Source organism: Bicyclus anynana, chromosome 8, assembly GCF_947172395.1.
Source record: "Bicyclus anynana chromosome 8, ilBicAnyn1.1, whole genome shotgun sequence".
In the NCBI taxonomy this organism is placed as follows: Eukaryota; Metazoa; Arthropoda; class Insecta; order Lepidoptera; family Nymphalidae; genus Bicyclus; species Bicyclus anynana.
Window position 1 is genome coordinate 1,910,563 of NC_069090.1, and position 24,713 is coordinate 1,935,275.

Here is a 24,713-nt window from a genome sequence, read left to right on the forward strand (position 1 = left end):
CACAAAACTGAAGTATAATATCTACCTAGCCCTATTTCACTGCAATCTCCTTCTACGTAACATGTTTTGGACTCAAAAACGCCCGGTCTCTCATTGCGAAGTCGGTCAAAACACTGAAAAATTAAAAAAAAAGGAAATGTTAAAATGTTAAATAATTCTGCAAAGGATGTATTATCATAAAACCAATATATTTGATTCTTTATTAGATATTTTATACTAATAAAAAGTACTTGACTCAGCTAATAATTTCGTAATTCATCAGAATCCTAATATTCTGTCAAACGCTAATAGGGTAGAAGTAATGTTAAGTTTTATTTCTTAGACATTTTCAATACATCCCAAAGTCCCTGGAGTGAAAAAGTGGTTTTTTACAACCCCGTACCTCACAGATTAGTATTGGAGCAATGTGGGGGTAATGATGATGCAGAACAAAGAAAGAGAGGAAGTAACGAAGGACCTAGGACAAGAGATGACAGCAGACAGTGTAATAAATATAATGCTGGAATGCAGTGAGAAATGGAATATAGTTAGGAATTATCTGGACAATATAATGAAGATCAAGGAGAAGGATGAAAGAGAGAATGGGAAGTAAAATAAGACTCGCGACGTTGGTGGCAGACTTTATGGCAGGAACACCAAACGTCTAGAAGGTAGGTGGGGTTTTTAGCCGGTAAGAGTCCGGCACTACCCAACATGGGTGGCCATGAGGATTTTCCCCCCTACGAAAAAAAAAATGTGGTGGTTGTGGCTTATAAAAGAGGTCGGCGGTTGAAACTCTCATTTGCACATGAGCGTGTTTAACGGACGACGTTAAAAAAGCGTTAAATACAATAATATGCAATCCCAAGTACGTGTACGTGTACTTTTTTTCATCAATGGAAAGTTACATTATCAGCGAGCAACATAGGCTATATATTTTATTTTCCTACATTCCCACATGAATGAGAACTACACTGGTGAAACCGTTAAGTTAACCGCGGGAGTCTGTTAGTACAGTAAGTATAATTATACATGTATCGAATAACATTTACCATATTAGGTACAATCTCAAACCAATTACCTTATATGACCTCCCTCGTTAGAGGTTACCCCTCTGTCAAAAATACATGATGATCATACGAACTACGTCTATAGAATCGATGTTTCGTTTTCGTACAGCACGACAACTGTTTTAAAGAAGACGCTTTTTTTCGAACATTTTCAATTGGTTGGAAATAGACCTTCATTTAAATTCATACTATAATTTGAACACTTTATAAACGTCCGTTAAAAAAAATCTCGTGCAAATGACGGCGAGGATTGGCTGATAATGGCAATAAAAAAACACAGTTTACTAAATCTACATTAAGCATGAAGTATTTGATATCTTACATTAGACGCGTAAATTGTAGACAGCCTGTCAGCAGGCTTCACTCCTTTTTTTGGTCTCAGCAATAAATATATTCTATCTAAATCTGGGCACGAATAGATGAGCTTTTCCAATAACACTTTTCCCATGAAACCTGAAATAGAAATAATTAATGCAAAAAACTTAGTCTAGCAGAACAAGGGCCTACGTTCAGACATACTCGTATGTCATTTTAGCAAAGGCCTGAAAACTTGTCGTCATCAACCCATATTCGGCTCACTGCTGAGCTCGAGTCTCCTCTCAGAATGAGAGGTGTAAGGCCAATAGTCCACCACGCTGGCCCAATGCGGATTGGCAGACTTCACACACGCAGAGAATTAAGATAATTCTCTGGTATGCAGGTTTCCTCACGATGTTTTCCGTTTTGAGACACTTGATATTTAATTTCTTAAAATGCACACAACTGAAAAGTTGGAGGTGCATGCCCCGGACCAGATTCGAGCCCACACCCTCCGGAATCGGAGGCAGAGGTCATATCCACTGAGCTATCACGGCTCAAAACTGAACTGGAACTGGGGACTGAAAACTTGTAACGGCTTACAAAGTATTTCAAGTGGCCTGACCTGATTCGAGCCCTGGACCTGGACATTGGCAGGAATCACAGGTATATTTAAATACGGTAGCCAAGTAACTGCGTCATTGGTCCCGTGGTAAGTTGGTTCGGCTATGCACAATGAGGGTTCGAATGCGGTCAGGCCAAAAGAAAAACACGTTATTGGAACTTTTCTTACAAGAAAAATCTTAATAGCAGCCTGGACTTGGGAAAAGCACCTAAAACTGGCGTCCTGCGCCTAATCTCTCACCGATCGTGTTGGTTTGCCGTTCCATCGGATTATGAGAGTGAGGGAATAGAGAGTGCAGCTGTGCTTGACACACTTGTGCACTATTATATCTCCTGTTAATCTCAACATGAGATTGGCCGCCATGGTTGGAGCATAATATTATCATTAGCCACGTATGGAGTTTGTACCGTGGCTAAACTTACTTACTTACTCGTAGGAGGAGCATGGCCTGACTTCTAATCTTCAAGAACAGGCTACTTGACACTTTTTTTTAAAAGTTTCTTAAATTGTTTATTAGCATTTTACTAGATTGAAAATAATATATTATATTTTTTTGAAACATGAATACATGAAAATTATAATTTTTAAATACTTTTTTGAAAATACGAGCCAAAACGCTATCGGCCATGATGTTCTATATTTTATCTGTTTAATGACGTCACGTAAACACTAAATCCTAACCAAACCAAACGGTTTCTTCCTATAATGACATCAAGTAACATCGTGACGTCACAAATTGGACGACAGCGTTTTTAACATTGAAATTTAAATAGTACTTATTACGTATTTTTAAATTAAGTTTTCTATGAAATCCTTTACTTTTATTAATTGATATCGCTAAATTTCGGACTCTTATTCAGTGTACTACTCAATAGGGTATATTTTTTATATTAAATATACCCTATTGAGGTTTGTGCGACTGTCTCAGGCTCTCGTACAAGCAAACCTTTAACCTGTGGTAAAAATCCCTAATTAATTATTGTTATAATTCTAATTTATTGCATGACGTCAATGATGTATTCGTCTTGTCTGCTTCCTGTCATTGAAAGTTCAAGGAATTTTATGACTGTCATTTCCAGCGTGTAAAAATATATATTAAGACTTACCTACCTACATCTTATATTATATATAACGGGGAATGACTAAATTTCAGGATGATAACAGGATTACCTGGTGGAAACCTTTTACGGTCTTATTTATTGAAACAGTTAATAATTAAAACCCAATTACATGAAAACCTGATTCTAATATGATCACAATAATTAACGTAGATTTTGCTAACCGTTCATATATCTCACTCGCCGACATACACATAAAGTAATATTACAAAGAAACAAGATTTTATTTATATTTTGATTATTCAAATAGGTCTCAAACTACTCTATTTTTAAATTCTTTTACCAATGGAAAGTTACATTATCAGCTGGTAATCAGCTATCAGCTACAATGGTTACCTGTGCCACCAGTCATAAAAATGGTTTTCCCGGCGTAATATTCCGGGATCCTTGGAACGTCTGTTAAATCTCTATCTTCCAGGAATGTCATACTGGGGTTATTTTACACTGAAATAATGTAATCTAATATTAGTCATTTAAACTAAATTTTTAGTCTAGGAGTCTAGAAAACGAGTCAACACCAGCAACAAAAATAGTCAAACACAAAACACAACACTAAAAATTATCAAAGAGAAAGGGGAAGAAAGTACGGGAGAAAAAAATAAGTAACAGAGAGGAAATAATATAGTCAGGGATCCGTTGAGCATTTTGTACAAATGATTACTTATTTTACTGTTGCTTAATTAATAGTTATATATCTTAACAGCTACAGTGTCCTACAAATTGCGTGGTACATTATCTCGTTCTGACTCTCAGAAAGCTGATCATCTCATCGAGATGAAGCTACTCGCCAAAAATTAACTTGATATTAATCAGTTGTAAAAAATGTTCTACGAATCCCGGACTAATTAAATAATTAATTCTTTGTCATGCGGGTTTCAGAATAGAGTATCTATTAAAAGGAACATGAAAAATTTATTATGTAGGCTTTATTATAATTTCTCAATTAACGTATATCAAAGGTCACCTGGGTAATTATTCATCGCGGTGTACGATTCAGAACATTGTTTTTCATCGTATTTTCGTTGTTGTAAATATAGTTTTTTCTACGAACGACATTTTTTACAGCATTTTTTTGTTTTTACATGATTATTTCAACGAAATTACTTCTATCTATCTATCTACCATCGGTTTGCCGTTTAAATAATACTGATGCCACTTTACGAAAAATGTTCAAAATTGGGTATGTAATTTCGTTAAAATAACAATGTTAGATGATCGCAAAAATGAAAAATCACTGCTATTTGAAATCATGATAAAATGTAAAAGATGTAAAATATAAAAAATAAGTTATATTTTATAATATTTTATCATGAAATCAAGGAATAGTGATTGTTTCTTGGTTCTTTCTTTGGTTCATTCTTTCTTTAATAATCATCTAACATGATTATTTCAACGAAATTCCTTTAATTAACGGTTTGTCGTTCAAAAAATACCAATGCCACTTCACGTAAAATGACGATTATTGGATATGTTAATTCATTGAAAACAAAATGTTAGATGATTGCAAAAAACTAAAAATTACTGCCACATGATTTCATGATAAAATGGAAATGATATAAAATATACAATAAAACTTACCTTGAAAATAATTCACACGACAGCACAACACAAGTGCATTCATACAATAAACATAACAATTACGGAAAATCACTGTCTTTTAGAATGACAATAACATTCTCAAATGTCATTCCAGTTAAATGCAATTTAAATGCATAATTTAATCCCTACATAATAATTAGTTAATAAATACAATACGTATTTTGCTATACCTACTTATAGACGCCCCGCGGTTTTACCAGCGCAGTTTCCGTACTCGTGGGAATACGGAGATAAAATATAGCATAAGACGCTCACAAATAACATAGCTTTCTAGTGGTAAAAGGATTTTTTAAATCGGTTCAATAAATCTAGGGATTACCCTGCAATTTACCCTGCAATACCACAAACTTTTCCTCTTTATAATATTACTAACGGACCCGGTCAAACTTCGCTTTGATTTATATGTACTTACTACTCCTACCCCTACTCTACCCCTACCCTACCCCTACCCCTACTATACCCTACCCCACCCTACCCTACCCTACCATACCCCTACCCTACTTCTAAATTCATTTGTTACAAAAAATGTGATAATTGACAACCGATTTTGTGCAAACTTCACATAGGCCGGCTACTAAATAGTCCGAACTAAGTATAAACATTTGGTTTGGACAGGTGAGCGTTGTTGAGTTCTAAAATTACAACGAAAAATGGCATTGATTTATTATATGTAAATTACTTTGACACCTATATATAATGGACCTGTGGCATTTTACGTCAAAATTGGTCAAGGATTTAATTTTTTAAAGAATAAACGAAATTTTATCGTAACCTCTCTAACTTAAAGAAAGCTACCTTAATGGAGCGAGATAGATATTTTTTTAGTCATTGCGTAAAGAGGTTAGACATATTTTACATAACAACGTCAATTATGTCAGTTGTGACCAAATTATCTTTTGTTTTTGGTGACTCAAAATGGCTATTGTTGTGGTTCCGGTGTAACGTATTCGAAATATTACGGAAATAGGTAAACTCTGGATCTACTAAACCGATTTTGGAAAATATTTTACTAATAAAAAAACCACGTTATTTGTGAGTGACAAATCAAGACTGATGTTTTTAAGTCTGTTGTTGTTCTCGTTATTTTTTTTGTCTCGTGTTAATTTTTAAAATTGTATTTTATAATAAATCTTTTTAATACCTATTGTTTTTTATTTACCTGCTACAAAACCTTGACTGTTCATATTAACACAAATCAATGTCAACTTTTAATGTAAGTACCTAAAATGATATGTTTCTAAAACTATCTAAACAAAAAGTATCAATATAGGTCAGTCTAACTAGGCTATGATATGTATGTATCAAACCCAACAAAGTCCATGTTGTTTTTGCAACAAAAACCACTAAGTCCAGGTGAGTGTTTTAAAGTCCACTAAGTCCATTCTGTTTTCCTGATTATTGCCTTAGTTTCGTAAAAATATTCCTCAAAAAGCTTAAAAAAATAATAGTCTATATTCATTTAAAAGATACATCAGCACTTTTAGTACTATAGCTAATCCAATTATGATTAGTGATAAAAATATGAATTTCTCAAAAGTTGTCAAACTGGACAATATGGTTTTTAACCGACTTCAAAAAGGAGGAGGTTCTCAATTCGGTCGGTATTTTTTTTTTTATGTATGTACACCGATTACTCAAAGACGCCTGGACCGATTTCAAATTTTTTTTTTGTTTGAAACGATATAGTCCCCATTTGGTCCCATTGCCATCATGTCAAGATCTGATGATGGGATCCTGGAGAAATTGAGGGGAACTTTCGAAAATTATATGGGTGTCTAGTGTGTTCGTATACTTTTCCATTTAGTACTTTTAAGCACTACAATTTCATGAAGGTTTGAAATCGATCTGATGATGGAGTCATAAAACAGACGAGGGAACTCCTCGGCGATTTACAACAGTTACCTTGTGTTTGGGCTTGATTAATTTGTATTAATGAGAACTTTCCACATAGATAGGTTGTGACTGTCATTTAGGGGTTTGGTGATGAATACCAAGGACAATTAAGGGAACTCCTTAACAGTTTACAGTAACTACCTTGTGTTTGGCCTTGATTAATTCGTATTGCTGAAAATTTTCTACCTAGATGAGTTGTGTCGGTTATTAGGGGTCTGATGATGAAGACCAAGGTCAATTAAGGGAACCCCTTAACGGTTTACGGTAGCTACCTTGTGCTTGTGCTTGATTAATTTGTATTGCTGAGAATTTTGTACCAAGATGGGTTGTGACTGTCATTAGGGGTCTGATGTATTCGTTTGAGATGAAATTTTACACTAAAAATGGAAAAATAATAAAAATTTTAATAAAAAAAATACAACCGACTTCAAAACCTAAAAACGTACCCACTAAACTAAAAAGCGAAAAATAACATCATAACATGTTCTACCTGCTGATCAGTATGAAGGCGGTGCTTAGCCGGTGTTGTCTTAATTTAAGCCATTTCTGACAGGACTCCATGAAACAACACTGTCTGCAAAATCTAAATCTATAAGATATTCTCACATGGCCTGAATTAATACATCACCGGCTTAGCACCGCCTTCATACTGATCAGCAGGTAGAACATATTATGATGTTATTTTTCGCTTTTTAGTTTAGTGGGTACGTTTTTAGGTTTTGAAGTCGGTTGTATTTTTTTTATTAAAATTTTTATTATTGAATCTAATAGACTTAGAGAATTAAATGTTTGTTTTATTATATTTTACGTCACAAAGTTAATTATATTTATAAAATGTTGAGCACTTTTCTGACATAAAAACTCTTTGCCTAGGTTTATATAGTACCGTTCGTTATTAAACGGATGATAAAGTTTTTATATAACATTACGGCACAAGTACATTTTTCTTTACATTACGGCACATGTTCGTAATGAGATACATTACGATATTGAAATTGGTGAAATAAGTGATATTATTTCAGCAAATGTGTTAAAAAAATTGAAATAAATCCATGGTCATTGGCTACAATAAATTCTGGATTCCATATGAGAGACAACATCTAGAAGGCCACGCCAAAGTTTTCACCCCAAGGATGGGAAAGTAACGGTGATATTATCTATATTCATTACTAGCCGACAACTCTTAGTTTTACCCGCGTAGTTTCACGTGAACGGCACCTTCTTGAAAGTGATCAATAGGTAGGAAATATTACATAATTTTTCACTTTTTAGTTTCGCGGCTAAGTTTATGTTTTGAAGTCTGTTGTATTTTTTTTTAATATTTTATTTTACACCAGCGGAAACCATCAACTTTGTCCGCGTTCAATTCAGTTTATTCCGGCATCAAAAGCAGCCTACATGTTTTTTATATCTACCAATGAAAGCCGGTTCAGCCGTTCCAGAGATCAACCCGGACAAACAGACAAAAATACACACAGACAGATGAAAATATTAACGATCGATTTAAATTATAAACAAGTGCGAGTCGATCTACTTACACACACACATTATACTTGTTGGGATTAAAAAAAAAATAATAACTAGCGGATGCTTGCGACTTCATCCACGTGGAAACACTTTTCACAAATCCCACGGGAAGCATGGATTTTTCCGGGGTGAAAAGTAGCCCATGTGTTAATCCAGGGTCTTTATCTCAGGGTATCTGTCTTCGTTTTTTATTTAAGGCAAATCGGTTAAAAAGTTGCGGCGTTAAAGAGTAACAAACATCTAAACAAATTTTCGCGTTTAAAATATTAGTGTCTGCTGAATTGATAATTGAATTAAATAAAACAATACTAATGAAAAATCTTTGTGATTGCATTTAATGGATTTTATAAATCATACATTTTGACATAATTATTATTTATCGTTAATAAGATATTGCGCATAAAACCAGTGTGCATAAACCACCAGAGCAGCCAGCCGTAGAACAGATATTTCACCACATTCGCGAAAAGAGTGATTCTGAAAGAAAATGAGAAACATAATATGGTCTCTGAGTTCACACTTCACACTATCAACTCGAAAAGGGATCGTTAGGGTATCGCCTCGTGAATTACATCCACGCCTCGCCATTGTACCGAGGCAAAGCGATATCGATATCGTAGCAGTGCTGCTCAGTGTGCGTTACAATAAAGAGTTTTACGAGTAAGTACTAAGTATGCAAAGAATACTGCACGACTATAATTCTCTAACGATTCTCTTGCGAGTGTCGAATTCACCGCTATCTTTCTCATTCTATAGTACCGTGTTAAACAGAGAGAGATATATTTTATAATTTAAAGTATCGTGAGTGTTATTAATATTAATTGATTATTATAAACACAGCTAAAACTCACGTGATATTAGGTCGGAGTAAGTTTGGATCGTGCCGCGATGCAAGAACCAGCTCATGACTAAGGGCCCCGTATGGGTTCGAAACTAGTCGGGCATACTCCGACCTAATATCACGTGAGTTTTAGCCGTGTTTCATAATCAATTAATGAGAGAGATCGCTCGCAAGTCCGAGTTTCCGAAGTAAGTCGGAAACTCGGACTTGCGAGTTATAAAATATCGTTATAGAATTAGACTGTTTGAGTTGATACGGTGACGATCCTATTCAAGTCAATTTATCATATGCATTTTTTAAATGCATGTACTGTACTGTGTAGTGTGCCTGCCTTACCTTGCTAATAAATAATTAAATTTCGATATTTTTCACATGTGCTTTTACTGTGACTTTTAATGCAACTATTATTATAAAATTTGAAAAATGTAAGTGTAAAATGTGTAAAAGATTAATATATTTATCTCTAATCAACTATATGACAAGTAATTTATCACGATAATAGGTAACTTAAGGATAACTCCAAACTCCAGTAGTCAATGTTGTTTTCGTCAAAACTACTTGCACCCAAATAGCGTTCACGCGTCGACAATTTGGTTGAGCTCTGAGTCAGCCGTCGACAAAAGCATATATCTACCAAATGTCTATAATAGACCTTAATTTTTGGCTTTATAGTATAATTTCAAAGACTATAAGGTACCTAAAATAACAGGTTTTGTTACTGCTACACAAGATAAGTTACGATATACCATTATAATATCTACCAGAGAATGGAAGCACTACAATAATATGGTGATGAAGTTAGAACGTAACTTAGCATGAGTATAGCGAGTATCATCATAATCAGCCTATGTTAATGGACCACAAGCTCTTAAAGGAGAGGCGATGTGAATCTTAACCTACCACGCTGATTCAATGCGGTTTGGTGGGTTTATTATGTTGAATCAAATCAAAAATCATTTATTTCAAGTAGGCTCAGTTTACAAGCACTTTTGACACGTCAGTTGACTATTTGTAAAGATTCTACCACCGGTTCGGAAGGCAGGTTCTGCTGAGAAGATACCGGCAAGAAACTCAACAGTTGCTCTTTTGAAAAAGTCATACAGTATTATAATTTACAATTAATAACAAGTACTGTTTACATTTCTTATAGTTTTACTTTCTGTGTGAAGGTGGAAGCTGATCCAACGGCCTCCAAGCATCTTTATCATTAAGGAACTCATCAATGTTGTAGTACCCTCGACTAAGTAAATGTTTTTTAACACATTGCTTAAAGCTATGCATTGGCAGGTCCATCACAGTCTTGGGGATCTTATTATAGAAGAGTACACCCAAACCTACAAAAGATTTTTTTACTCTTTGGAGACGATATGCAGAAATAACTAACTTATGCCCGTGTCTAGTAAGACGTGGGTTTAGATCTCCTTTTCGTTTGTACAAATTAATATTTTGTCTTACATATACTATACTGTTATATATATATTGACAGGCTACTGTTATTATACCTATTTCTTTAAACTTTTGACGAAGGGACTCGCGTGATTTTAATTGATATATTGCTCGAATTGCTCTTTTTTGAAGTACAAATATAGATTGTATATCGGCAGCCTTGCCCCACAATAAAATACCGTAAGACATTACGCTGTGAAAGTACGCAAAATAAACAAGCCTAGCTGTATCAACATCAGTAAACTGTCTTATTTTTCTCACGGCAAATGCCGCTGAGCTAAGTTTACCAGACAGTTTTTCTATATGAGCACCCCACTGAAGTTTACAATCCAAGGTCACTCCCAGGAAAACTGTGGAACTCTCCATTTCCAGTGTTTCACCATCGATCATTATAGACTTATCTAATTTTTTAACATTTGGCAATGAAAACTCAATACATTTAGTTTTCTTGGCATTCAAAAGTAGATTATTTGCAGTGAACCAATGCGACACATGCGATATGGCACGGTTGAGACTTGATAGCCCAGTGGATATGACCTCTGCCTTCGATTCGTAGGGCGTAGATTTAAATCTTACTATATATATATAGTTTTCAGTTATGTGCATTTTAAGAAATTAAATATCACGTGTCTCAAACGGTGAAGGGAAAAATATCGTAAGGAAACCTGAGAATTTTCTTAATTCTCTACACGTGTGAAATCTGCCAATCCGTATTGGCTAGCGTTGTGCACTAAGGCCTAACCACTCTCATTCTGAGAGGAGACTCGTGCTCAACAATGAGCTAAATATGGGTGTTAATGATGAAAAATGAGTATGTTAAAAATTTAATGCATACCTCGTGTAATGTGATTTGGCTTTAGGTAGATCTTCGTCCTTCTCCTTCAGTAAATATTTTCTACCACCAATAATGCAGTTGAGGAAGTAGTCATTCTCTACGTCAACTCCTTCCATCACATAGTAAAAGTGTTCTTTATCTTCCTCCTTTATCTTTGTCCGAAGATGCAGAAAGTTCGTGATGGAGAATGTCCACTGTTTGGTTAGGTACAGTGCTAAGACCATGTTGCTGGCATATATGCGACGTTGAAGTTTCAACACCCTAAAAATACATTTAGCAGGGTAGTAACACTTTGTTTGATGAGGTTTAATCTCTTTATTTAGTAACTATACATATACAAGAATATTTTAAAATAATATTAAAACTTCCGAGTTAAATTCACTACCTAAACCTAATAAAGAAATTACCTAATATAAAAATTTTAATTATATATAAAGACTTATGCGTTGTGGAGTTCGTTCGAATCGATATTCATTGGTAGAGTAGCCAGTAGGCGGGTAGAATTGCCCCATAGTATGGCAATACAGATTCTCTGACCTGAATATAAGGGAAACGTCAATCAATCGCTTTGCGATTTCTTTAAAGATAAAGCTAGTACATACTACCTACTCGGACCCCACGGACCTATAGCTTCGCAAGCTCGTTGATGACACTTTTATGATATACGGGCGACGGGAGGGGAAGGACTACGCGGGTATGGAGTCGTGCGCGCGGAGAATTGCTACCCTCCCGGCCCATGCTGACCTTCGGGAATTTGCTAAGCCAAGTGCTTCGACGCAAAACGCCTCAAATACGTTATCTCCAACGAAATTGATGTATTTGCACAGCCCATCGTGCCAGAAATGTATGAAGGCGCAAGGATATCCACGCAAGTCGCATCCCACGTTGTTTGATTGTTCGATAAACTGATCTATACTAATAAAATAAAGCTGAAGAGTTTGTTTGTTTGTTTGATTGATTGAACGCGCTAATCTCAGGAACTACTGTTCCGCTTTGAAAAATTCTTTCTGTGTTAGATAGCCCATTTATCGAGAAAGGCTATAGGCTATATATTATCTCCTTATTCCTACGGGAACGGAAACCACGCAGGTAAAACCGCGCGGTGTCAGCTAGTTTATAATATGCAGTTCTATGGTTCAAGTTTTAGTTGACAGACCAAGCATGACCTGTCTTCAACTAATGCTTGTTTTATATTACTGCAAGTTTCTACATTTTACGAAGATAGCACTTTTTAAATTACAATCAATACATACATTGGTTTTTTTCCGGCCAACCGTAACAATGTGTCGAGCAAAATAGCGGGTAACACATGTAGTAATATCACCTGAAAAATAAATAAAGGTTATATCGCACATATCAATTCGGAAAGGAATCGTAACCGTATCGCCTCGCTGTGAATCAGGCGTCGACTCGGCTACGGATAAGCGACGCTGCGCGTCGGAGTGTTGAGAGGAGCAAGCGTGCACGAAAAGACGTGCTGGCACGGAGAGACATTAACACGCGGACGGCGAGACGATTACTTTACGATTCCGGTTATAATTTGGATCGCTACATTGCAGTAAGGAAAATATTGAAATTGGACGCCTTGATTCGTCGCTGTTTTTATATGATAAATGTGCAAAAAAAAAGTTCTTAATGTATTGTCATCAACTCATTAGATGGACTTTCGTTGGATATTGGCAGCAGACCCGTGGAGTTTTTTTTTTTTTTTTTTTTTTTTTTATTTTGAATAAGCAAGCGCTTAGCTGCAATCATGCCTGATGGTAAGCGATGATGCAGCCTATGGTGGAACGCGCCTGCCTAGAAGGTGCCTATTCACTCTTGACTTGAAAATACCCATGTTGTAGGTGGTGGGGAAAACTGAAGCTGGGAGAGCATTCCACATCTTTGCAGTGCGTATAAGGAATGAGGAACTAAACCGCTTGGTACGCGCCCGAGGGATTTCGACAACGTAGCGGTGCAGATCTCTGCGATGCCTAGCAGTCCTGTGGTAAAACGGCGAAGGTGGCACAAGATCGAACAGTTCCTGAGCGCACTCCCCGAAATATATCTTGTAGAACACCGATAGGCAGGCAACCTTTCGGCGATGCTCTAAGCTTTGAAGCTTACAGTCAGTTAAAGCCTCATTGCCAATGAGTCTTCTAGCGCGTTTATCCACTGAATCTAAAGCAGCAAGCTGGTATTTGGCGGAGCCATCCCACAAGTGGGAGCAGTACTCCATACACGATCGAACTTGAGCTTGATATAACGATAGAAGCTGTTCTGGTGTGAAGTACCGTTTCACTTTATTAAGGATGCCAAGTTTTTTGCCTGCAGTTTTTGCCTTAGATTCAATGAACTGTCCGAAGTTGAGTTTGGACGATATGGTTACGCCAAGAAGCTCTAAGCTATCAGATATTCCTACAGACATATTCCGGAAAGTAGGAGTCAGATGGAAGGGGCTCCTTTTGGCAGTGTACAAACATGCCTGAGTTTTTTCCGCATTAAACTTAACCAAATTGGCATCTCCCCATTCAGACACCTCATTTAAGGTTAAATTAATGCGTTGCACCAAAGCCTCTCGTTGTTCATGGACCTCAACCCCACTAGCACGGGGACTGGACATATATCTCTCTGTTACAGTGCTATCATCTGCATACCCAAATATACCGGGTTTAAGCAGATCATTTATATGCAGCAGGAAAAGTGTAGCAGAGAGAACTGATCCCTGAGGAACACCGGCATTAATTGCCATTTGATCTGATGAGATGCCATCCACGACAACTCGAAATGATCGCTCACTCAGGAAATCAGATATCCAATGACAAAGGCTAGAGGGTATCCCGTAGGAAGGAAGTTTGCTTAAAAGGCTTTCATGCCAGACCCGGTCAAAAGCCTTTGATACGTCCAGTGAAACGGCAAGCGCTTCACCGCACTTGTCAACAGCCTCGCCCCAGATGTGAGTGGCATACACTAAAAGATCTCCTGTGGACCGGTTGCGTCGAAAACCATACTGTTGGTCCGACAAAATATCATTTTCTTCGAGGTATGCCAGGAGCCTGTTGTTCAATACACGCTCCATACTTTTACAAAGTATGGACGTGATTGCAATTGGCCTGTAATTGGCCGGGTCAGCACGGCTTCCCTTTTTCGGTACAGGTTGTACATTGGCAATCTTCCAACCTTTCGGAACGCGAGCAGACTTGAGAGAGAGGCGGTATAGGCGTGTTAGTACAGGAGACAACTCAGCGGCACAGATTTTCAGTACTATTGCTGGTATACCGTCAGGACCACTAGCCTTATTCACATCCAAGCTACGAAGTACTTTTAAAACCTCACATTGGCGGATATGTATCTCTGACATCTCAGAGTCGCAAGGTGTTAGAGTTGGTGGTGAGGCACTTCCAGCATCTAGATGCTGGAAGTGCCTCACCACTAATGATAGTTTGAAAGGTCTAAGTCCATACAAAGGGTCTAAGTCCTGCAGTGAATGGTGGTGATGATGAGAAAATCTCTTTTCCAAAGGCAAGTTCTAGATTACACCCTTTCATATTCGTTGAGCTATGAGTAAGTCAGTAATGGTTCTTCTGCGGAATCTATTTCTGATTCAATCAAGAAGACATATTATTATGTACTTCGAGCACAGCTCCATCACCGCTAGGTGTGTTTTATGTTATGTTGTACTTACTGTTATATAATGTAAAGATTTAATAGGTATGATGGTACCACCAGCGCTCCAAACCATATTATCAATAGGCCATTCCTTGATATGTTTATGGCCATACTTTATCATATCTTTCACAGACAAGGAGTATGTCATGTTGTTGTTACACGTGTTGTAGATAGGAATGTCATCTGTTGGTTCCACTCTGAAAATGTATTAGAATAAATGGTTTTATTAATCCAACTACAGCGAAGCAAAAGTAATAATAATGTTGGGAGGATACCTTTAGTCATGCGCTATTGTTTTTATTTTGTTTTTGCCACGGAGAGGCCAGAAGGTGTCCACGGTGTTCCGATTCGTTGCCTGATGAATGGGCCATGGGAACACACCGTCGCAACTCAGCCAGCGGAACCGAGCGCAAGTTGACGGCGACACGATACGCGGGAGGGTCGAGAGGGGCTAATGTGCTCTGGTCTGAAGAGTTCTCGAACGGTGAGCTGAGGGCCTAGTGTCAGTTTGATACTGTTACCGTCACGTAACGTAAACGCGAATTTCTAAGGAATTGAAACAGCGCCATCTAGTGGCACTACAGCACAACTGTTTCAATTCCATATAAAATTTGCGTTTACGTTACGTGACAGTAGCAGTATGAAAACATTGAAAACTCCCACTAGGCACACTGTAAGCTTGCCCCGAGGCGAGCCGATTCCGTTACGATTCCGATTACTTTAAGTATGACCAGAAGACTTAAGTTGATATGTGTGCTATGACTCTAAAACGGCCCAAGTCCGCACCGTCCGCTTTGTGACGATACTCGTCCCACACATACGGTAAACTAAAATAACTGTTTATAAATGTTTATTAAAATAATTGATTTACTTTTTGGTTCCTCTAATCCATGATGCTACTATAATACTTTTGATAGCTATGTCCACTGGGATATAGTCTAATAAATTTTCTTCACTGGCGTACAAAGTGCGAAGTATTCCTAAAAAATATAAAATCAATTTAAGATGACGTTAATTGACTGAATGAATGAAATATTTTTAACCAACCTTAATAAAGGAGGAGGTTCCTCTATTCGAATTCGATATACAAGGTGTATGAGGAGATCCGCAGACGAAAAGTCACTGACATTCAGCGAGTCGCGAAGCTGAAGTGTCAATGGGCAGGCCACATAGTTCGAAAAGTCAATGGACGTTGGGGTCCCAAGGTGCTGGAATGGCGACCCCGCACCGTAAAGCGTAATTCGTTATCAACCCATATTCGGCTCACTGCTGAGCTCGAGTCTCCTCTCAGAATGAGAAGGGTTAGGCCAATAGTCCACCACGCTGGCCCAATGCGAATTGGCAGACTTCACACACGCAGAGAATAAAGAAAATTCTCTGGTATGCAGGTTTCCTCACGATGTTTTCCTTCACCGTTTGAGACACGTGATATTTAATTTCTTAAAATGCACACAACTGAAAAGTTAGAGGTGCATGCCCCGGATCGGATTCGAACCCACACCCTCCGGAATCGGAGGTAGAGGTCATATCCACTGGGCTATCACGGCTCCTAAAAAAAAGCGTAAGTGGATTGAATAATGATGATGAATGTTGAAGCCCAAGTTTATACAGTGTTGATCCTTTTGCGAGCTTGTACGTTTACTATGACCATAATTCAGAAATGAATTACCTTTTCCAGAAGCGACTATAATACCAACTGGCCCGTTAAAGTTATCGATCCATCCTGGCATCGGTTCACGGTAGGTTGATATAACTGAATCAAAAATTAAAATTGATTTATTTGAACTATTTATTTGACGGCCTCCGTGGCGCAGTGGTATGCGCGGTGGATTTACAAGACGGAGGTCCTGGGTTCGATACCCGGCTGGGCAGATTGAGATTTTCTTAATTTGTCCAGGTCTGGCTGGTGGGATGCTTCGGCCGTGGCTAGTTACCACCCTACTGGCAAAGACGTACCGCCAAACGATTTAGCGTTCCGGTACGATGCCGTGTAGAAACCGAAAGGGGTGTGGATTTTCATCCTCCTCCTAACAAGTTAGCCCGCTTCCATCTTAGACTGCAACATCACTTACCATCAGGTGAGATTGTAGTCAAGGGCTAACTTGTAAAGAATAAAAAAAACCTAGCCTTAGTAAGGCAAGGAAGCACTTTTCAACTAACGAAAAACTGCAAAGTGAAATCGACTTCCCAAAAAGTATATCTATATGTAGTACCAATAATTAAAGTAGAAAAATAGTAGATTGTTATACAAGGGGCTAAAAAGACCCATTATATACGAGATATTTTTACGCAAAACAGAAACCGAGTTTATAATGGTCTTAGCCCCGCGTGTTACACGATATATTTCACTACGATTGCGAGAAAATAAAATAATTCAGTACAGAATTCAATGATAAAATTCTTTCTGCAAACGCAACTTCCAACTCAAAAAAAAATTACGCATTCCATAGACAAGAACGCTGCATTTCGTTCTTTCAATTTTTTACCAAAAAATCAGGGCTTTAAATACTAAGTGCTTGTACCTACCCATGATGATACTATTTACGAATTAAACTTCATTCGTTTTATAGAGGTCATTATTTTAGTTTGATTTAACTATTTACGAATTAAATATACCTTTTTCGTTTTATAGTAGCCTAGTACTCGTAGATTTAAGAGCCGGTGTAGAGTACCTAGGACTCATAACAGACAAAATTAAAAAAAAAAACAAAACAACTTTAGCCCCTAATGGCTGAAATGCATTAGCTCCGCTGTGGAGTGGTAATATGACAGTGTTTTTCAGCAAGAGTAAAAAATACTTACCAATAGACGGTCTGATTATCACTACAGGGAGATGTCCTTTTTGTTCAAATATCATGTTATCAGCCAATTGTTTGACGAATGAATATGTGTTTGGCATTTGTCCGATGTATCTGCAATGAGAAAATATATCTATATCCTCTCCAATCGAATAGACCAGGCGCTGAGAAGAGTTGAGTGTGCATACTATGAGGATCGCATTCAGTTCACAATTTGCTCAGAAAAGCATGCACTTTACGATTCTGGATGTTGCCAGGATACTTATTTGTTTATTAGATTATTCCATATAAAAAAAAATACTATTCATAAGTAAATCAGTAAGTTAATCACATAGGCATTTTTTTACCCCGAGATTTAAGTTTAAGTTAAGTTATGTTTAGTTTAAATTAAATTTACAAACTGAAACCTTAATTATGTTTAAAAACTATATATTTGTTTCGACCTTTTTAGACCGCTTTTTTACGTAGTCGGTTTAAAGTTTTTAAACTTGTTATTTTATATAATACTTTTCCGTTTCCCAATCAGTCAGACTAGCCATGCAATATATTCATCGTCGCATTCTGATATAGTTAAATGAAACGACTGAACCGCAATTTGAAGATATATTTTGACTGAAAGAATATGTTATATATACATACTAGCGGACGCCCGCGACTTCGTCCGCTTGAAACTCGATGTAAACTTTCAACTACCTCTACCTTACCCTACGCTACCCCTACCTTACCCTACCTCTACCCTACCCTACCCCTACCCCTACCCTACCCACAATTAGGGGTATAAAAAATAGATGTTGGCCTATTCTCATAGATACCGGATAAGCACGAAAAATTTCATCAAAATCGGTCAAGCCGTTTCGGAGGAGTATGGCAACGAAAACTGAATTTTATATATTAGATTCAAAATGTGCTCACCAAGACCTTTCTTTTGATACCAAACATATAGTGATTATTACGGTTTAATTTTTTTCGAGTTTAAAATATGAGTCATAATTTTTTTTATAAAATTTATATAGCCTGTGTCTCCTGCGTTATTATTACAAATCTTTTGACACCTCATTAACAAAATCGGTTCAGTAGTTTCGTTGCTACGGCGGAACATACATACTTACATACATACATAGATTGTCAAAATCTCTTTGGCTTCACCGTAATCGGGTAAAAAAGATTCTATAAATGTCAAAACTAAAAAAAATAATTCAAATTGAAATCGAGAAAATGCATGGCTACAAAAAGGCTGAAGTAGAGCCATGGTCTCGTGGTCGTGGATTATGGTAGTTTATTTTCTTTCCAGGTTAGAATCTGAGGTACAAATTTTTATGAAAATTTTACAGCCCGGGCCATTATTATGAGTATATAAGAGGAAGTCTGAAGGTGGCGCCAGTGACAGAAAAATTGAGGAGTAGAAGGTTAGCTTGGTATGGACATTTAATGCGAAGGGAGGAAAGTCATATTACTAGAAAAATGTTGAATGTGCAAGTGGAAGGACATAAGAGGAGAGGAAGGCCAAAGAAGAGATGGTTGGATTGTGTGAAAGAGGATATGTGTGTAAAAAGAGTGGATGATGAGTTGACGAGTAATAGAGAATGGAAAAGATTGACATATTTTTCCGACCCAACTTAAGTGGGATAAGGGTAAGGAGATGATGATGTTACCCGGGCCATTATTACAAATCTTTTGACACCCTATTTATTAAAATCGGTTCAGTAGTTAAGGCACTGCGGTGGAACATACAAACATACATAGACTGCTAAAATCATTTACTTTCCTTTTGCTTTGCCATTAGTCGCGTAAACGTTACACACACAGGCAAACTATAACAATGGGATATTGTACTCACTTGGCAGTCAGAATGTTCAGAGTATGGTCATCAATGTTCTCACATATCTCCAGCATCTCTCTCCAGTCAGCGTGAGGGGGGTACATGACCTCCTCTATGGGGTCACGGTTGGTGTTGCAGTATGACGTAGATATGTGGACTAAACTCTAACAATAATTTAAAAAAATTAAAATCACGACTGCCTAACCTGCTCGCACCTAGCTCATCCGCCTATTTTGTATAACGATTAAAAAATAATGTTTTTCTAACTGTAGTTTTTTTTTAATATGGCCATGATAATATTTTGAAATCCTCTTGAAGGAGCCCTGAATTTGATACCCATATCCCATACCCTTGAATTTGAAACCCATATCGCAATCTTCGAAAAAAAAAATTTCACCTCAAGTCTATAGCGTCTCACAGTCATAACGCAATATGCTTAATAATATGGTCAAAAACCCGGCATTAGAAACTATACCCTCATCTGTTATTTATTAGTGATAAGTAAGATGTTAAGGAATAAACGGCAGATAATATTCACAGTGACGTACATTTAGGTTGTTTATTTGGCAAATAGGTTGGTTGGTTCAATTAAATTGCGGCCAGACACGTTTTTCATACAAAATTTAAGAAACCATTAACTAGATTAAAGATAGTTTAATACCGTTAAATTAAGCATAAAATGGACTAAATATGAGGGTATATTAATAACCTGTTTATAACTGGTTGCAGTGTGAAAGGAGGCACCCGTTAAGTTTCCAATTCTGTTGGATATAACTATTGTACGATTTTTTAATTAACCAATGAGGGAAAATAATTAAATATATTTAATCATTTAGTAATAATTGGCTGCAATTTTACTAGGCAATGTGTCAATGTGAATATTTCCGTTATTTATTTCTTACCCCAAATAAATAACAGATGAGGGTAACTATATATTATTTTAAATTCCGGATCTCATACTAATAATAATTTATCTACTGGTTGCAGATAAGCAGAAAACCATGTTGAACAAAATACCATGAATATTTATAATATTAACTTAAAAACTGATGTTATTTATTAAGGTTACCTCTAAATATTGCACTTCTTTAGCTAATTCGATTAACTCTATGGTGCCTCGGAGATTGAGTTTCACAGACACTTTCAATGGATCGTCGAATCTAAAAAACAAATGAGTGGTCACCTTTCTATATCATCACCATACAATCAAGCTCATGGGGAAGATACATTGCAGTCTTCAACAGACGCATTAAAATACCGTCAGATTAATAGACAGATTTAAATCGCAGACATGCGACTTGCGACGCTGCAATACCGAGCGTATCAAGGATACAATCGAGAACAACCGAGGCTCGAAAGTATTCTCGAGAGATCTGTCTATTGGACGAAGACAGTTGACGCGTTTAAAGACCGATCAGGGCAATATCGCTTTTTCTAAACCTTGAGTGAGGTCGAGAAGTTCTACGGACAGTTATACATCTTTACCCTAAAGCCTGTTGACAATTTGGCCAAAGATCTTAGAGCCAAATTGACTCAACACTATACCGAAGATATCCCGGACGTCAGCCTATACGAGATTAGTATGGCTTTCAAACAACTTAAGAACAACAGGTGATGACGGAATCACAGCAAAACTCCTGAAAGCGGGTGGAAAACCGATACTTTAAATCCTTCAGCGATTGTTCAATTCCGTCATTCACGAGGGCAGCACCTAAGGCATTTCACAAGAGCGTGGTGGTTCTGTGTCTTCAAGAAAGGTGACAATACCTTACTGAAGAATTACAGACCCAACTCGTTGTTGAGTCATGTCTACAAGTTGTTTTCGAGAGTCATCACGAATCGTCTCGCCTGTAGGTTTAAGAACTTCCAGCCTCCCGAACAAGCTGGTTTCCGAGCAGGCTTTAGTACCATAGACCACATCCATACGCTGCGGCAGGTTATACAGAATATTGAAAAGTATAACCAGCCACTTTGCTTAGCGTTTGTGGACTGTGAGAAAGCCTTCGATTCGGTGGAAACTTGGGCCGTGCAGTCGCGGTCTGCATGATATCGTGCACATAAGCTAGGATAAAGTTTCTGTTTGCCGCCTAAACCTCTAAACGCTCTTTATATTAAAAACTTTGCTCAAATATTATAATGAGGTTAGATTTAAAATCACCAAACTAAGCCTACACAAAGTATCCCGTGAGTGTAAACATACTTACCGCACGCTAGCAGCAGCGTGGTATATAATGTTAATTCTATTTATCAACAATATCCTGTCTTCCGCTGACAAACCTGTAAACATATAAGACGATTCTTTAAACCAAAAGAAGACCGATAAGCTTACAATAATAAAACCATGTAACGAGTAAAATAAAAGATGTTCAAGAAATCTGAAATTAAATAGTTACCTAGTCCCATTTCACTGCAGTCTCCAGCTATGAAGTAAACTTTGGATTCGAAAACACCCGGTTTTTCCTTTCGGAGACGATCGAAACACTGCCAAAAACAATTTAAACAAAATTTTAATGTTCTGTTTTGTCTCTACTTAAAATCAGTTTTTATGATAGAAACTGACGTGCTTTTCTAATAAGGATACCTTTTATCTATAGAACATTTTATAGTTCTCTTATTTCCGGAAAATGGTTCGCATATAATAGTTATAGAACCTCAATAGCTTAAAGATAAGAGCGATCGGACTCATCACAGAAGGGTGGTGGTTCGAGCCCCGCCCCGTTGGTCTGCTGTCGTGCCCACTCCTAGCACAGTCTTTCTCGACTAATTGGAGGAGAACGGGAATAGTGGTCATATTAAAAAAAGAAAAAGATATGTAAAAAAGAAAAAAGGTATAAAGTTGCAGAACAGTTGCCCATGTTTAAAAATAAGGATGATGTCCAGAATTGCAACAACTATCGAGGAATAAAGCTCATAAAGATTTGGGAGAAAGTGATAGTGATGATATGTATGTAATAAGAGAATAAGAGGTTACCCAAAATGAGTTTGGGTTTATGCCAGGACGGGGTACAACTGATGCAATTTTCGCTTTGCGTCAACTGTGTGAGAAATACAGAAATGCACAAAAGAACCTCCACATGGTGTTTGTTGACTTAGAGAAAGCGTATATTATAGAGTACCCCGTGAGGTGGTAAGGTGTGCTATGAATGTGAAGAAAATACCTGGGAAGTATGTATGAATTGTGAAAGACATGTATAGAGAGGCAAGCACGAGTGAAAAAGTACGAAGCGAAAAAATCCTGTACAATTGCCCTAAATGGTGTAACCCTACCAGCTTGATCCCATTTTCGGTAACTCGGGTCGCTTTTTCAAAACGACGGCAATGTGGACCTAGACGTGAAAAGTAGAATGAATGAGGAATGGATGAAATGGCGACATGTCTCAAGACATTATGTGACCTCAAATGCCTTTGACGGCCTCCGTGGCGCGATGAATATACATGACGGATGTCCTGGGTTCGATCCCCGGTTGAACCGATTGAAGTTTTCTTAATTGATCCAGGTCCATCCTACCGACAAAAACGTACCGCTAAGCGATATCTACACACATCTTGACGAAACGCTAGTTCGTGATGATATCGTGTAGAAACCGAAAGGGGTGTGAAATTTCATCCTCCTCCTAACAAGTTAGCCCGCTTCCATCTTAGATTGCATCGTTGATGTTGTAATCAAAGGCTAACTTGTAAAGAATAAAAAAAAAACTTAATATACAAAACGGTCATAAGACCTGATGCTATATGGATCAGAATATTAGGCGGTAAAAAAGACGGATAGCAGGAGAATGCATGCGAACGAAATGCGTATGTTGAGGTGGATGTGTGGTATGACAAGAATGTATAAAATAAGGAATGAGTATATAAGAGGAAGTCTGGAAGGACACAAGAGGAGAAGAAGACCGAAGAAGAGATGGTTGGAGTGAGTGAAAGAGGATATGTATGTAAAGAGAGTGGATGATGAGTTGGCGAGTAATAGAGGTGAATGGTTGGACGGTTGACATATTTTGCCTAAGATTGTGATAGATTGATTGTGGGATAAGGTGCAGGAGATGATGATACTAAGTTCACAGCACTAACCCAGTGTGAAACGTACAGGAACGTCAACACAACAGAAACGAATTGTTAAATTATTGGAAGTTGTACGAGGCGAGTGACATTGAAACCTTATCAGTTACTGTTGCTTTGCAACCACTCTTAAACAGATAAATTTCATAAACATCTCACTGCTTTGCTGACGCTTCTTTGGATCAGACATAAATAGGACAATGTCTATACGTAATATTAGGTTAATATGTTCATAATCATAATAGTATCCGACTTACTGATGACGCATATAGTTCAGCCAGCCTATCTTCCGCCTTCACCCCCTTCTTAGGTCTGATCAGCAGATAAATTCTATCCAAATCTGTACACGAGTAGAGTAATTTTTCTATTAGCACTTTCCCCATAAAGCCTGGAAGTGAAACAAAGTATTTGACTATAAATTAAAATGAAAATAAAATAATATCTTAATGTAATTAAATAAAAAATATACGCCGAGTATACTATTAACTATTGTACGTTTTTTACTAAAGAAGAATCTATACTAATATTATAAAGCTGAAGAGTTTGTTTGTTTGTTTGTTTGAACGCGCTAATCTCAGGTACTACTGGTTCGATTTGAAAAATTCTTTCAGTGTTAGATAGCCCATTTATCGAGGAAGGCTATAGGCTATTTAATATCCCAGTATTCTTACGGGAACGGGAACCACGCGGGTGAAACCGCGAGGCGTCAGCTAGTAAATAGATAAAAAATAATCATTTAATACTGTTCGGCCGCATTTTGGATATTTTCTATCATTTGTTTCTTATCCCAATGAAATAACAGATGAGGGTATATATTTTTTATGCCGAATCTCGTACTTTAGAGCTTAAAAGTCAGAATATTTTAAGTTTCTTTCTTTACTTTGGTGCATTAATGTTGGAACTACACTACCAATCAGAATCGCAGGTCAGGATCTGATGGGCATGATAATGTGTGAAGTTACTTACCTGTGCCACCGGTTATGAAAATGGTCTTCCCCCTGTAATACTCTGGTATAGCAGGAACATCGTGAAGGTCTCTGTCTTCCAGGAAAGTCATTTCTGGATCACCTACATTGTAATAATTTTAACACATCTTATAGCTAACAAAATCTTAAAATGCCCATTCCATTCCCGTGGGATTAAGGGGTTAAAATATAGA

General features: G+C 37.2%; 2 protein-coding genes across 2 annotated transcripts in view; both read right to left on the bottom strand.

Moving 5' to 3' along the window:
* Positions 1-3,535, bottom strand: part of LOC112045116 (fatty acyl-CoA reductase 1) — a 17,253-nt gene extending 13,718 nt beyond the window's left edge. Inside the window, exons 1-3 of the mRNA XM_052882988.1 lie at positions 3,426-3,535; positions 1,372-1,502; positions 26-113 (exon numbers count right to left, since the gene is read on the bottom strand). Of these exons, the coding sequence (XP_052738948.1) occupies positions 26-113; positions 1,372-1,502; positions 3,426-3,516 (310 nt within the window). The 5' untranslated portion in view covers positions 3,517-3,535. The remainder of the gene's footprint in view (positions 1-25; positions 114-1,371; positions 1,503-3,425) is intronic.
* A 4,917-nt stretch (positions 3,536-8,452) lies between these two features.
* Positions 8,453-24,611, bottom strand: LOC112045137 (putative fatty acyl-CoA reductase CG5065). Its single transcript, XM_024081220.2, has 13 exons — positions 24,521-24,611; positions 23,812-23,942; positions 21,892-21,979; positions 21,703-21,775; positions 20,568-20,658; positions 19,517-19,662; positions 17,684-17,793; positions 16,551-16,634; positions 15,753-15,861; positions 14,898-15,078; positions 12,484-12,554; positions 11,231-11,491; positions 8,453-8,585 (listed from the first exon to the last, which is right to left on the bottom strand). Exons 1-13 carry the CDS (start codon positions 24,609-24,611, stop codon positions 8,453-8,455), a joined length of 1,569 nt encoding a protein of 522 aa, XP_023936988.2.
* Positions 24,612-24,713: the final 102 nt, after the last annotated feature.